The following is a 16,082-nucleotide window of genomic DNA, read 5'->3' as shown; positions in this document are numbered from 1 at the left end:
ATAAATTACAGTCACTGCTGTTAAGTCTTTGTCCATTGGAGTGCTGGTTGTTGGAGTTGGATGTTGCTCAGAGGCCGAGTGTTAAAGCGTCCCGCTCTTCAGACTGCAAATTGCTCATGTGAATGTGTGTGTGGTGGGCACCGGTTCAGCACAAGGCAGCTTGTGCCAGCTGGCTTGTTTTGATGCCACGTTAGGTTTAGAGAGACATACTTTACAGGAATCTGGGACATGTCTTAAACTGTGTCTGCAATGCCCATGGCTGTTTTGCCTCATGTAGCTGTGCTGATGACATTTGTCATGGTGACCAGAGGGAGGGAGATGGAGGACCGATGACTGTGAAATGATATTTTGGCTTTGTGTTTTTAAGAAGTTTATTAAAGGTGCTTTTCACACTGAGAAGCAGAGTGAAAAGTTGGTTCAATGGCCAGGCAAATTGTAAAGTTGCTGCTTTCAGAGAGTCTGTTTCTAAGTGTGCCAGGCATACAAAATTCACTGTGCGTCACTAATAACACAACTGTTGACTTGAACTTTTAACCAGTCACGTCTTTCAAACGGCACCAAAAGTCTTCATTCAACAGAGCGTAATGTGCAGAAAGTTGACACCATCTCCCCCCTCACCCTGCCATACTCATCATGCATGCATTCTGACAGCTCGGAGTTAAACGTTTGGCTCCAAATGAAAGGGGATTGATTTTTTTTTTTTTTTTTGCACGTTTGTCACAACTACATGTCAAACAAATGTAAATACACGGGGAAAACCAAACGTACATGTCCATGTGTGAATAAGCACACCAACATAATTGTGGTTTATCACACCATCACACCTGAGTTCAGTTTCTCTAACCACGCTTGATTACTGTCACATCTGTTCTCAATCAAGAAATCACTTCAACAGGACCTGTCTGACAAAGTGAAGTAGACCAAAAGATCCTCATAAGCTAGACATCATGCTGCGATCCATAGAAATTCAGGAGCAAATGACAAAGAAGGTAATTGAGATCTATCAGTCTGGAAAAGGTTATGAAGCCATTTCTAAAGCTTTGGGACTCCAGTGAACCACAGTGAGAACCATTATCTACGAATGGTGAAAACATGCAACAGTGGAGAACCTTCCAAGGAGTGGCCTCCCGACCAAAATTACCCCAAGAGTGCGGCAACGACTCATTCAAGAGGTCACAAAAGACCCCACAACAGCATTCAAAGAACTGCCGGCCTCACTTGCCTCAGTTAAGGCCAGTGTTCATGGCTCCACCATAAGAAAGAGACTGGGCTAAAATGACCTGCATGGCAGAGTTCAAAGATGAAAGATTGACCAGAAAACATCTTGAAGACCACCAAGACTTTTGGACAAATACTGTGTGAACTGACGAGACGAAAGTTGAACTTTTTGGAAGGTGTGTGTCCCATTACATGTAGCGTAAAAGTAACACAGCATTTCAGAAAAAGAACATATCAACAGTAAAATCTGGTGTTAGTGTGATGGTCTGGGCTGTTTTGCTGCTTCAGGACCTGAAAGACTTGCGGTGATGAATGGAACCGTGAATTCTGCTGTCTACCAAAAAAGGAGAAATGTCCGGCCACCTGTTTATGACCTCAAGCTGAAGGGAACTTGGGTTCTGCAGCTGGACAATGATCCACAACACGCCAACCTTAAAAAGGCGATTCATACTGGATAACTCTCCAATGTGGCTGAATTACAGCAATTCTGCAAAGATTAGTCGGTCAACATTCCTCCACGCTGCTGTAAAAGGCTCATTGCAAGTTTTTGCAAACGCTTGAGTGCAGTTGCTGCTAAGTGTGGCCCAACCAGTTATAACGGTTATTAGGCAATCACTTTTTCACACAGGGTCATCTTCGTTTTGATTTCGTTTTTACAATAATGATAAAAACCTTTATTTAAAAAATGTTTACTTGTGTTATCTTAGTCTTATAGTTAAATGTATTTAATGATCTGAAACATTTAGTTGTGACAAACATGGAAAAAAAATTAGAAATCAGGAAGGGGGCCAACAGTTTTTCACACCACTGTACCATACGTTTTCAGTCCTTCCTAGAAGCCATTCATTTGGGACACATGAAATAGTGATGGCAAATAAAAATGCAGTCAGAGAAGATCGACTCTGGCGTAAAGTGGGTGTAAATGTCAGATTGCTGGTTTTGAGAATGGTTACAACTGTCCTACAAGTTCTGACACTGGAAATGTGCAGCAATTAACCAAATTTCAGTTTTGTCTCTTGTATGTAAAACCATCAAATTAGTGTCTAAAAGTTCAAACCCGTGAGGGGTGGTCCCATCAAATTAGGATTTAAATTGGGGGTAGTAAAGGATTTAGTTTTTGTGCTGAGATGAGTCTTTCGGGAAGGGGTGGTTGCCTCTGGTCTATCATTTTGTCCAGATGTTTCCTGTCTTGTTCTGAGAGGTTTCTATTTCACACAGTCGTCCCTAACATGACGACTTTTGTGGAGTTCTCAGACAGTCTCCCGTATTTTCAATGCATAACACTTAATAGGCTACAACCTGCGTGGTTCCGTTCATATAGAGGTCTCTCTGTCCTCACTCGCAGCACATGACCAGATCAACCATGGGATGCATGATGTCGAGCACTTAGAGGGGAGCTGCCAGCGGTCATCTGTTGAACTTTGACTAAATCTAATTGTACGTGGCAGTTTTATGTTTACTCAACTCGATTAATGAATGGTTGACGTTTTCTGTTTCAGTCACTGCATGTTGTGATTGGCTATCAGAACGACGCTTTGCCATTGTTGAAGTTTGTAACTGTTGAATGATTTTAGCGTAAGCTTACTCAATCACACACGTCAAGCGAAGGCATTGAATGTATTGTCATCCTCACGAGTTTTGTAAATCAGATTTTTAACTCTTTACACCCTTTGCCCTGCCATGCCACACTGCTTGGCCCGTCAGTGACACCTATTGATCAGTAGAATAGTATGCAACCCTTTCCAGGACTTCATAGGACATTGTCCCCTTTTCGTCCTCACAAAGAGCATTGATTAATAGCACTGGCAGTGGCCGGTCAACCAGTACATTTAAGTTCTCGTGAGTCGAGTAATTACTCAGACAAACTAAACTTGGGTTGTTTAGCTTGATTTGATGCCAAAATGCTGTGTGTTTTGTAAAGAGGAAGCGTCTTTAAGTGAGGTTGTTGTGTTTGTAGAAGGTGTCACTCAGCTATCTGAGCACATGTCTTCCATCAGATGCACTGGAAAAGATGCAGGGAAGGCAAAGGGGACGGTACAAATAGTCTCGGCTACAACAAGTCTGGCGCCCGGAGCAAAATAAAATCGAAAAGGGAGGGATATGGGTGATGGATGAGCACGTGAGAGAATATGAAGTGCACAAAAAAGGCCAGGGGCACAGCAGACATAAACATAGTCATAATAGAGGTGCTGAGGAGGAACAGTGGAGCAAATGAGGTGAGAAATTACAAAGCGGGAGGAAACGGGGGGTAAATTAAGAGGACGTGGGTGTGTACATTGAAAATTAGGATCATACTGAGAGCAGAACAGTTGAGAGTGTACAAGATGTGAAAATATACCATTTTAAAACTCTTGCTCCAAATTGCTCAAAATGTAGATTTAGGGGAGTTTAAGAGAGAGTTTTTTGAGGAGAAGGGAAGAGGGAGGGATGGACACTGAGGGGCAGGTCCACTGGGCTGAAGACAGCTGGGAGTCGACCATTTAAACCTCCTTATAACATAAAGTGAAACATGCAGAGCCTGTTGAGCATCTGACCAGTGAAAAGAGGACTGTTCTGTCTGCGCTCGAACTCTTCTCCACGTAAGTCCTCTCTAATGGTTAACAGCTAGCTAATCGTATCGTTAAGCCTCTTTAATCATTTGTTCCGCCATAGTTCGGAGATGATGCATGTGTTTCTGGCTTCTTTAAAAGTTATCTTCTGAATTTCACAACTGCTCCACATGTTTCCCACAGAGCTTCAACATTCTTTGAGCTGTGTTTTTTCTTTGAGTGTTTAACCACTGCTGTGGTTTGTCTCTTCTCTGTCTCTGTGGACTGAGACAAGTTTACGCAACAAAATGTGATAAAGTTTGAGTTATCGCTGACAAGGCATGCAACTTCTTTCCTTAAATCCAATTGACTTTTTCCTTTCAAATGACATCTGCGAGGTTTTTTGGAGAAAAGTGGAATATATGCCAGGTTAATATTGGATTCTATGAAGAATTATAAGTACCCTAGGAAAACTGAAAACACCCCAAAAATGTAACAACATCTCTGTACCTTATTCACTTTGGATGCTTGACAATGGAAAGCTGTTGTGCCAGCTTGTTTTGAACTCCTGGCAGGAACTCTCATTCAAGTCTGTCGCGCTCCGGGAAACCATTTATAAAACAATTGACCTACAGCAATCGTTTGTAACGGAATAGATAAATACGATATGTTAACAGTGGAAAACACATTAAAAGACTAAATGTTATCCTAACTCTTCCAAAGCACATTACAACAGGACTAATGCTTAGCAACTCAGGCCATTGTTGAATTGTTGTGGACTAATAAGTTAACATTAACATATTTGAATACAGAAGTTTGAAATGCGTGGCTGGTGTTAATACAAATTCTGTTTAATTTTGGAAACTCGTATGTCTTATCTGTATATTGCAGACCTGCAGAGCACCCAGAGAACACGAGCCTCTGACTGACTCTAACGGGAGCCATGACGGCCATCAACGCACCTCGGGACAAGTAAGTGAAATTCTTTAGAAAGAAACAACACCGACAAAATGAGATTTGGTTGAGACCCGTGGAGCAAGTAGTAGGAAATTGTTTGTTGATGTGATTAAGATGAATCGCTTCATTGAAGTACTTTCTTGTGAATTTTCCATTTGCTTTCTCCCCAGATACCATGCAGTCTGGATCATTTTCTTCATCTTGGGCTTGGGAACCCTCTTGCCATGGAATTTCTTCATGACAGCAACCATGGTGAGTTTTTAGGACAGTCGCGTTCTGAATGTGAAAATGTCTGCATCGAACGTCTAATCCTTGGAGCGGGAGACACGTGGAAGTGAAAGTAAGAGCATGATGGTTGTTTTTAATAAGATGTGTGACCTTAGCTTAGAGGAAGGTCACCTAAGCTAAAGGAAACACAGCTTGTTTATTTACGTTTCCTTCTAACAGCCTGGCTTCATTCAGGATGGCTGAAATGACTCCAGCCAGGTGGATTTATGAGCAGTGGTAGAGTCTCCCTAATCCCAGCCATTCTTTTTGAGCTTTAAGGAGTTAACTTGTGGAATTAGAGCATTATTGTAGACTCTGAAATGAATTTGTTGCTATTTAACTTCGCTTCGCACATACTCGACAATCCAGATGTCGAGGAATTGCTAACCTCGCTGGGATTTTTGCGGTTAAATAAATTTATATCCATATGACACAACCTCGTAAATCAATGATGCTGCTGAGCTGCAAAAAAAAAAAAAAAAAAGGATGAGCATTCTTCCATCCGTTCTTCTTCTTCAGTACTTCACCAGTCGGCTGAAAGATCCACCCACCGACGTCCCCTCCAATCAGACAATCAACGTGACTCTGGCGGCGGAAGACACTCGCAATGTGCTGGAGTCAAAGTTTAACAATGTGATGACGCTGTGTGCCATGGTGCCTCTGCTCATCTTCACCTGCCTCAACTCCTTCATACACCAGAGGTATCCACACTGACCTACTCAGACCAAATTATTGATGTAAAATCATGACTCCATTAATAGCATTTGTTCATTATAGTCATGTTATGGGACTTTAACTTATGGCAGTAGCGGGGGACGTGTTTGTTAAAGCCCTGTGTCTCTACTTTTACGTTTCAAAGTTATGTCCTTAAACTTCTCACTGAGTCAGTGTCAAGCAAACATTTCATATTCCTTCCATTTCTTAATAAATAAGATTATACTGTAAATAATTCAGGGAGTAAAAGCATTTAAATCCCTGTTGTAATAACTCAAGTATGACCAGTATGCACTTTACTGTACTCGTCGAAGTTGATGTATTCCAAGTTTATCTAATAGAAACACGTTTGTTTAACACAAGATTATGTGCAAACAATTTTTTGCTGCATCTTTACTTTTCCCCGCTCTTTCTGGTCAACTTTTGGTAAGCCCATGTCGGGGCAGGTAACATGATCCTGTTACGTGAACGTATGTCTGTATGTCTCCAGTATGTTTGCTTTAATTAGAGTGGGATTGAGGGAGATCTGGGGTGGACCCCGACCATGGTCGACTCTTGCACAAACACACCCAGGAATGCTATTTATGTTCCCACCCCCCTTTTCTTTACCTCTCCCAGATTCTCTTCTGAAATTCATCTCTATTTTTTCGTTATTACATTTCAGTTCTTTGACGCTTTTTAACTCTCCTGGTTTTCTTAAACCAAAAGTTTTCTCCTTCTTTGCTGAAGTGAAACCGATTCAGTAGTTACTATTTAAAGAACTCACATTTCCTTGGAAAGGGCAGTGACCCTCTAACAGCATGATTCAGAAAATGTTTAAGTGATGATTCGCTTTCATTTTTGCTCTTATAACACTCTTAAATTGCAAAACTTCTCCCCCATCGCCCTCCACTTTAGTTTTAAAAGCCCAATAATTTCAAGCTGTTACTGTTACCAGATTTCTTTTGCTTTCGTTTTGCAGAAACTGACACGATATGTTGTTGTTGTTACACTTCCCCTCTGTGTTTTTCAGGATTCCTCAGAAGCTGCGTATCTCTGGCAGCTTGACGGTCATCCTGGTGGTTTTCCTGCTGACAGCTGTGCTCGTCAAAGTGGACATGGCCCCTCTGCCTTTCTTCGCCCTCACTATGATCAAGATTGTCTGCATCAACTGTGAGTTTGTGATGCATGTCGAAGACGATGAGCTTGATTCTTTAGTAATCTCTGCAGGAAATGCAGAGATTAACTTATAACCAATACATTTACCAACAGTCACTTTGTCAACATTTTCCAAGACTGTACTTCAATAACAGGATGACAGCGTCATTCTTCCTGATTGGTGATTATTGTTTTCTAACAAGGGAAACTGTACTTAGTGGGCACAACACAAAACATATTTAAATTTAAAACCGTTCTCTTTGTTATCTAGTTAAAACTAATGTAGCCTATCAGACCTGCATCGCACCGTTCCCCTATAAATATTGTAATTTGCTCAAATTTAGATTTTGAATGGGTTTCTAAAGTCGGTTTGTACACATCTTAAAAACCAGACCCTCATAATCTTGATGTATGGGAAATACTTATTGCACACTTACTGTTATATACATAAAACCAGGGATCGTCTTCCCCTCATGTCCACGTTGAACTCACGTCTCTTTGATCTAAAGTCATCTGCACACACCGTCTTCTGAAGATTCACACATGCATTTCCTGACACCACACTGAGCTTCAGAAGACACTCTCTGTATTCTCACAGTGTTTGTTTATTGACGTTGACTCACTAAGCAGCAGGGATAAGCTCACCCCCCCTCCTGACATCCCAGTGGGCCAGCGCTGACCCCAGGCCTTCATGTGGAATAGCCCATGGTGTCTGATTTAAAGGGGAGGATGTGGGGATCTTTAAAGCTTTGATATTGGCACATTCCTCCAAGTGGACGCATGTCACAAGATACTGGATACAACTTTGCATAAAGAGAGAAAGAAAATAATTATGTCAAATATTTACGTTTGTTAAGGTGCCATTTCACTCAGATATGTCATGGGGCTCTGTTTTCTGTGTCACAGTGTCTCTATGAAGTTGTGTAACTCTTAAATCCTCTTAAATCTTGTTCTCTCTGTCCTTCCCCAGCGTTCGGGGCGATTCTTCAGGGCAGTCTGTTCGGGCTCGCCGGAATCCTCCCTGCCTCCTACACCACTCCCATCATGAGCGGGCAGGGCCTGGCCGGCGCTTTCGCCGCTTTCTCCATGATCTGCGCTCTAGCCAGTATGTCTCATGCACTAACTACAAGTACACCTCTTCTATCATAAATCATCACTGATGCACAGCCAACCATGACTATAAGCTAATAAGTAGGACGTTTGAGACACGCATCCGAAACACAATTTGATTTAAAAGGTTTAAAAGTTCAGCTGCGTATTCGCCGATTAACTCTGATTAAATTCAGCCGGACACTCTTTGAATTTGACTTCTTCGACAGAGTTATGATGAATGAAGCATTTGTTGGGCTGTAGTTGTTCCCAGAGCATCACATGACATTTCATAAAGAATCAATAAAGACATAATCCTAATTAGAGTTCATTTTTTATAGTAGTGAGAATGAACTATAGCTTCATCTCGTTAGTAGGACTTGATTGTATAGAGGTCCGCCCTGGGTAATGCAGCCTTCTAAGTTTCCTTCATTGAAACAGGAATATTATGTTTGTGCATTTGTTTATTCAAGAGAATTAGCCAATATCTGTTATTTGAAAATGTGAGGGAGTTCAGTTCAATGTCAAAATTCCATCTGTTCAGAAGTGTGTCCAATCCATACATGAGGGTGTTTTTTTGATGCCAGGTTTGTTCAAGAAATCAGATATTCACATTCTGACTATCACAGTAAATGTTTGTGGAAGTGTGCGATGGCACCGATAAAATAGGTATCTGGATCAGGCTGGAAGAGTTTGGAATCCACAAATCCACAGTGAGACAGATTGGCAACAGCTGCAGTAGACTTAAGACGATTTTCTGCACATGCGCAATTTGCTAAACGTCATGTGAACAAGCTAGAAGATTACTGGGAAAATGTTTTGTGGACGGATGAGACCAAAGGCCAAAATAGTTTGGTTTAAACAAGAGGCGTCATGTTTGGAGATGTAAAAAAAAAACCCTCCGCATTCCAGCATCAGAACCATAAAACATGGGAGCGGTAATGTCCTTGTTTATGCCGGTGTTGCTGCCTCTGTGCCAGGACGGCCCACCATTGTTGATGGACCATTAAATTCTTAGTCTGGGTCAAACTGGGTCATGCAGCAAAACAAAGATCTCAAACACACAAGCGGCTCTACAAAAGTAGATAAATAAAATGGATGTTTGTAATGGCCAAGTCAAAGTCCTGACCTTAATCCAATAGAGATGTTGGGGAAGGACCTGAATCAAAGCATGTGAGGAAACCCACCAACATCTCAGAACTGTAACTGTTTTGTACTGAGGAATGGGCTGAAACTCCTCCAGCTGCTGTAGACGACTGAGCAGAAGTTACTGGAGATGTTTAGTTGCTGTTATTGCTGCCGAAGGGGGTCATAGCTGGAAAGAGGGGGTCTACTTTCAGGCACTTTGTGAAAATTGGTGCGGATGTCCTGAGGGGTGCAAACACGTTAAACGTTTTTATGCTTGTAGAGGATGAGTAAATAAAGGTTACAGTATGCTCACTATACAGTCCTTCCACAATTAACGTCTATTATGTTGGAATTCTTGGCCGACTGGTATCAACCGGTAAAAAATCAACCCAATATATCACCTGGATGAAAGTTTAGAGTCATATTCATTGATAATAAAACAGCTGTACTAAAATTGGATAAAACATCAACTGGAATTCCAAATATAATTTGAATATCAGGCCACAAACCAATGCTTCTGCTTCTTTTGTCTTCAGGTGGATCAGAGCTGCAGGACAGTGCTTTTGGTTACTTCATCACAGCCTGTGTTGTTATTCTTCTGGCTATAATATCCTACCTCACTCTTCCCAAGATGGTAAGACCTCGTAGTCTCCAAACTAGGAATTAGAAATTTCTGGATTTGTGTTTATTTGAACTTTTATAGCATTTCAGGGGAACACGTTCGTCTCATCTCTGCTGCATGGGCGCAGGGGAAATGGCTCATTGTGGTTTTTGTTTTTGTCCACAGGAGTTCTTCCAGTACTACATGGAGTCCAATAAATCCAGGCCTTCTGCTGATGAGGAGAACAAGATGGACTTACTCAAAAAAGGTACGTACAGAATCCCCACAGGCCGTCCGAGCTATCGCTAAGAAAGCTCAAGCTTTTTGTTTTATTTGGAGTTATAACATGCGAAAAAGGTACATTTCATCCGTAAATCATTAAGCTGCTGCTTATCTTTATCTGAAGCTGCACAGAACCTCAAGTTGCAGAACTAAGCAGACGGATTTTCAATTTATAGCATCCTAAACAAAAATGTATATTTTGTAGAAGTTCATTTAATAGATTTTAAACTTTTTGTCTAATAGTTGCTCATCTGTTGTACTGGTGATTGAACCAGGGGAGTTTTAATAATTTGAAGACTTGTAGAAAATGAATAGGATGAAACGAGACTTTGACAAGTTGCAGAGTGCCGTTATTTTTTGGTCAACAGTGTCTCCTTAAAACCCAGGATTGCACTCTTTTATTTTTTTTACACTCTGAGTTAAGCAAGACCAAACTGTTTGCTTTAGTTTGTGTTCGTTCAACAGCCTGAGTCTGTCTGTGTCTGTGCTGTAATTTACTCGTGTGTGTGAGAGCGTAATGGGAACCCTGTGGTATGCAAGATTGAAACCTTATGCAGACACCGTCTTAAATGTTAAATGTGGTAATGATGGTCCCAACTCCAGGTATCACTTGACCAATATAATGACAGAGAGTCATTTGTTTGTTTCCCAGAAAGTCCAGCAGAGAAGCGGCCGGTGGTGAATCTGATGGAAGACGAGGCCAAACCCGGCGTGTCTGTGTTAAACATCTTCAAGCAGGTGATATGAGCACTTATTTAACAAATAAAGAAATGTGCACGACTCTTCTGATCATTACTCCAGAGTGTTTTATTAATTGAAACACAAGAAGAATGACATGTCTGAGATCACACATCTGATCTTCTAACCAGAACTTAGCTTCACTTTCCAGCTGGTCACACAGTATTGACGATGTCCTTCCTCTGCTCAGATCTGGGTGATGGCTCTGTCTGTGTGCTTCATCTTCACCGTCACCATCGGAACCTTCCCGGCCGTGACTGTCGAGGTCAAGTCAATAGCAACTGAAGGCGCCTGGAGTGAGTCTACCATTCTTCTTTCTGCACAAAGCTATGTTGTTGAAGTGGTTAGTGGACCAGGGAATGTCTATTCATAGAAACTGTGATCCTCCATGAACGAAAAACCAACAAGCACTTTCCACCTCTGGAGCCAGTAGACGTGTACGGTGTTTTATTTCAGGCAAAGTCGACCTCAGTCTCGCTGTAGTTGACAGCACGTTGTTTGTGTTCCTCTCCTTTCAGATACTTACTTCATCCCTGTGTCCTGTTTCCTCCTGTTCAACGTGATGGACTGGGCTGGCAGGAGTCTGACGGCCGTCTGCATGTGGGTCAGTAACAACTCTACAAGACAGATGAAACATTTCGCCAAAAGAAACCTTCCTTTTTCTCGGTGCGTTCACTGGGTTGAAGGCCCGACTGGCTGCTCATAAGTCGGTTGATACATTTACAGACAGCTGACTGTAATGGTCGGTGTTTGTATTCTACTAAAAGCTCATCAGAAACTGGTTTTACTTTCCTGGCTGTTCCGTTTGGAGTCTTTGTGGCAGCAGAATCCCACATGTTTCCATGTAATGGCATCAATAATACGCTCCCGCGGACCAAAATCTACACAAACTGCATGTTGTGATGGCAGCGGCCAATGCTTCAGCGCACCAGTTTCTAAACACGTCCATTTAAAATGACCTCATCGAAATATTTGGTGTGATCAGCAGCCATACAGCACCTTGGCAGCTACACCCAGTGTGTACCCGTGAGCACGTCATTTAGTCATTGGAGGAATGGTAGAAAACAAGGTCACTGATGGTTCGAAGGTTGAGGAAACACGTTTTGTTGCTGAGATCATAGATTTGCTTTGTGCTCTGTGGAAAGGGAGTTTCTTTAGTCACGGAAAGGTGACTGGAGAGCTTCCTTCACATCTGGATTAGCAATGACAGCTACATAAGATTAGAGGAACTCGGAGCACTGTCTGTTCAAAACACGAAGTTGTTTCTGGCCGACTCCTATCCTCCTACATCCTTTAACAGAGACTCTGTTTGCTTCACAGTGTGTTTAGTTGTCAGCTGGTCCCAGTGTGATGCCGAGCATCTTAGTCACATGATCCTGATACTTAAGTTTAGTTAGCAAACCGGTAGCTCGTCCTCCTCCTGGTTTAATTATCCTGACTTTTATTTTATACATTTTAAAATACATACATTAAACATAATGCTTATGTTTTCTTTCTCTTATTTCCTGGCACAACTTAAACGTAGCTCTGTTGAAACCTTTATCGACAATAAAAGGAATTAATAACGAACCCTTCATTTCCTGCGACCCAGAGGAAGTAATCTAATTTATTCAGGTCAGTGTGCACACAGAGGCAACAGTTGGCTGACACAGTCTGACCGACGTAGGAATGCAGCATCCTGGTTTGGATAACGGTAGTCAGCTGCTGCAGGACCATGTGAGTTTATTTATCGTTATTAGTCGACACTGATCTGGGTCCCCTCGGCTTCCTGTCAACTCTAAGAAATGAGTTTATGAACTACGGTTTACGGCGTCACACACATCTCATCTTCCACTGCCTATTATCCTCACTAGGGTCGGGAGGGTTGTTGGAGCCTCTCCCAGCTGTCCGTCCACACACATGTAAAGCTGAAAAAAAAAAAAAAAAAACATTTAACAGTACAAAAATCTCTTCAGAGGAACATTTCTGTGATATTCTTTCTTTTTAGAGTGTGTCCACAGCCGGATACACCACTGTTGACAGATGTTGTTATGTGTAGTGTGGGGTTAATACATTACACACATGCACCAATACACTGTACATCTTTCTGAGCCAAGCTGAGTTCCTTGTCTCTGTCTCTGTCTGTCTGTAGCCGGGTAAAGACAGCATCTGGCTCCCCGTCCTGGTGGGCCTGCGGGTCATCTTCATCCCTCTCTTCATGCTGTGTAACGTCCAGCCTCGTCACTACCTCCCCGTGTGGTTTTACCACGACGCCTGGTACATCGTCTTCATGATCTTCTTCTCCTTCTCCAACGGATACCTGGCCAGCCTCTGCATGTGCTTTGGACCCAAGTAAGTACAGCACACACACACACACACACACACACACACACACACACACACACACACACACACACACACACACACACAAACACTTTTCTTTCCAAGAACTGGATGAGGAGATTGAGACCACTCCCATGACAGTGTATGAAATCAAAATGGAGGCGATTTGGATACTTGGAGACTGTCCATCATGAATTATTTTATAGATGGGAGATTAGCCTAGCTTAGCATCAAGAATGGAAGAAAAAAAAAACTCACAGGGAGCTCAAAAATACTCCATACTGCAGTAACTAACCCTCAACTCAATGTGTATTTAGTTAAATTCATACACCGTGACAGCGGTCGTGTGAGGGAACTATTTATTAGCTGAGGTCCAAGTTGTGACTCCTTCTGTTAATATTTGGCCCCGTTCAGACCTGAGACTTCCTCGCACCCAGTTCCCAGCTTTTAGTACTTCGTCTGTTCTCAGCTGCTGTTAAAATGTGTCTCCACATCTGTCCCATGCCAGCTCTTCATATTTAAGGCTGATGTTACCACTTGAACTCCAAACATTTTGTGTACACAACTTCACACGTCACGAGCTTTGTTTGAAGGCAGCATTTGATTTGTGTTGTACTTTAACGCACCCGTAATATCAAATATGTAAATAAAGTGACTTTAGTGGTGCTGCTTGCTTTAAGCTGTTCCGCTAAGATAATCCTCTCTGACCTGTATTGTCTTATTTTAACTGCGTGGCTTCTCTTTCCAGGAAGGTGGCGCAGCACGAGGCGGAGACGGCGGGGGCCATCATGGCCTTCTTCTTGTCTCTTGGCTTGGCGCTGGGTGCTGCTTTCTCCTTTGCTTTCCGGGCCATGATCTAAAGCCTGCAGCAGGACGTCAAGTAGATATAGATTAGACCACTCCACCCTCAAACACACCATGAGTCTAAATAGGCTATTTTTTTTATTTTTTATCTGAATTCATGCAACACAGTCCACAAACATGTGCTGCCCCTGGGGGCATTTTCTAATCAGTACCACTGTTCAAACAAACTGTTTAAGCACAAATCAAAACCAAAACTGTTAAATAATAAGTTGTAGTGGACTCGTTGAAGTAGAGAGAGAGGAAATTCTTTGAAAAGCCTTTAAAGTTGACATCTTGAGCCCAACAGTGTTAAAACGACCTGCAGCATCGCAGCCCCACTCACAGAACGTTCTTTCGCACAAAATTAGTAAAAAAAAAAAATTTTTCAATATCCCCTAAAATAATCACATTTGTAGGAATCACAGGATGGTGGGTAAAAGTGTTCCACAGTCTTTTGTTATAGATGTTCCTGTTCATCTAGACTTTTTGAATTTTTAATTTGTAAGTTGTGATTAAGTTTTGGGTTGTTGTTTTTTTATTTTGTTATGACGTACATCACTCTTGTTGCAGCTTTTATTTCCCATCAAACCAAATACACAAAAACAACCTGGGAAAACTATTAACTCTGAAGGGAAATCTTGACCCGTCGAACAGCTTATGAACATCTTCACCTCTTCTCTCTGCTTCAGCTTTTTCATAACGGCTCTGTAAAAGAATGTAATGACGGACAGAATCCTAAAGACGAGGTTTACATCAGCGATCTGGGCCGTCAACTGTCTGGGAACTTTCCTGCTGAAGCTTCATCGTGTTAGTGTTTGTAGTTTTAGATGAAGTTCTTGGTCTGTTTTCCATCTGAAAACATCCTCTTCCTTCACTTTGACAAGCTTTGGGTTCATACTGTATTATCTATGTGATGTGTTTTTTTTTTTTTTTTTACTGTTGCTGTGTCTTCCCGACTAAGCAAATAAGAGATTTTGTCACCATGTATTTTGAAATGCAACACTAATATGCAAGAGAAATGCAGCTGTGACATGAAATGTGCCATTGTGGGTGAGACTCTTAAATCTCACTCCTCCTCTTGTGTCGTTTACCATTAATCATGTTATCGAGGGAGATGAGTTTTATACCAGGACTAGTTTTTAGTATGTTTCTCAACCTGATAAAAGGCCTGTTGATGTTGTACCTTCATTTATTTGCATATTTGTGGCCTTTTGATGCTTTTTTTTTTCTTAAAAAACAAAAACTGCTTTAATTGTACACATTCATTACACCAGCTGTTAAACATCCATGCAGTCTGTTTAAAAGCACAATGTTTGTCTGGTCCTTGTACTTTGTGTTTTGCGTTGAAAGTGTGACACAGACAGTTAAAAAGTTATGAATATTTCAATCTAAGACGGTTGTGTGATAAAATAAATGTGTGTTTTTAGGACTCTGGCTCACTGTTGGAAGTGCCCGGTGCAGAATTCATCGGTTGCTCAGACGTAAACTTCTTTACTTACCAATGGGGAGAAGGGAGATTTTTTTTTTTTTTAATCAAGTAGAAATATTAATAGTCACTGCAAACATACCTCCTTATATTACCAGTTAGGCATAACATTATGACCACAGACAGGAGATGTAAATAGCATTGACCATCTTGTGACAATTCAGTGTTTTCCTGGAATCTTTTGGACCTGGCATTCATGTGGATGTTGCTTTGACATGTACCACCCACCCAGACCCAGACCAGACACGACACCTCCACCCAAGAGCAATGACACTTCATGTCGGCAGCAGCCATCCCCAGCAGGATGCCGCCTGACACATCCTGTTCGTGACTCATAAACCATCCCACAGTGAATCACTGCCAAGGAGAAATATATCTCACAATTCATTTTCACTCAGTGGCTAAATCGGTTAACAGTCGGCTCTAATGTACATGGGAGTGTTTAAAGAAACTAGTGGAAAAAATTCAACTGCTGTCTAATCCCCTTTAACCTTCTGCAGTCTTTGAAAACTTTTCCATGAGCTGCATGTGACTGAGTAATGAAGTTTGCAGAAAGACACGATTTAAAATAAATAAATAAAATAAAGTCTCAGTGTAGGTCGCTGAAAGAAAAAAGGTCTTTTAAATGAAACAAAGCCACTGGTTCTCTGCTCAGATGAAGCTCTACTGGAGATCTGAAAGGAAACAGCAACACTTCTCAGCATTTTTAAGCACTAAATACACCTTTGAAAATGGTTTATGACACTGTAACATGTTTATAGATTGATGCAGG

At 41.6% G+C, this 16,082-nt stretch overlaps 1 protein-coding gene across 3 annotated transcripts in view; it reads left to right on the top strand.

Annotated features, from left to right (window-relative positions):
* LOC125019267 (equilibrative nucleoside transporter 1-like) overlaps nt 1-15,253 on the top strand; it is a 35,985-nt gene extending 20,732 nt beyond the window's left edge. For 2 of the 3 annotated variants that reach the window (XM_047603939.1, XM_047603938.1), the window contains exons 2-13: nt 4,638-4,718; nt 4,874-4,955; nt 5,490-5,671; nt 6,697-6,836; nt 7,792-7,926; nt 9,575-9,672; nt 9,826-9,907; nt 10,574-10,659; nt 10,850-10,955; nt 11,178-11,263; nt 12,791-12,990; nt 13,730-15,253. In XM_047603939.1, the coding sequence (XP_047459895.1) occupies nt 4,690-4,718; nt 4,874-4,955; nt 5,490-5,671; nt 6,697-6,836; nt 7,792-7,926; nt 9,575-9,672; nt 9,826-9,907; nt 10,574-10,659; nt 10,850-10,955; nt 11,178-11,263; nt 12,791-12,990; nt 13,730-13,841 (1,338 nt within the window). In that variant the 5' untranslated portion in view covers nt 4,638-4,689 and the 3' untranslated portion in view covers nt 13,842-15,253. Of the gene's footprint in view, nt 1-3,632; nt 3,798-4,637; nt 4,719-4,873; nt 4,956-5,489; nt 5,672-6,696; nt 6,837-7,791; nt 7,927-9,574; nt 9,673-9,825; nt 9,908-10,573; nt 10,660-10,849; nt 10,956-11,177; nt 11,264-12,790; nt 12,991-13,729 lie in introns of those variants that run through there. The other variant, XM_047603937.1, reaches the window with a different exon arrangement.
* Nucleotides 15,254-16,082: the final 829 nt, after the last annotated feature.

Source organism: Mugil cephalus, chromosome 13 (genome assembly GCF_022458985.1).
Source record: "Mugil cephalus isolate CIBA_MC_2020 chromosome 13, CIBA_Mcephalus_1.1, whole genome shotgun sequence".
Classification (NCBI taxonomy): domain Eukaryota; kingdom Metazoa; phylum Chordata; class Actinopteri; order Mugiliformes; family Mugilidae; genus Mugil; species Mugil cephalus.
This window is presented reverse-complemented; position numbering and strand designations above follow the sequence as displayed.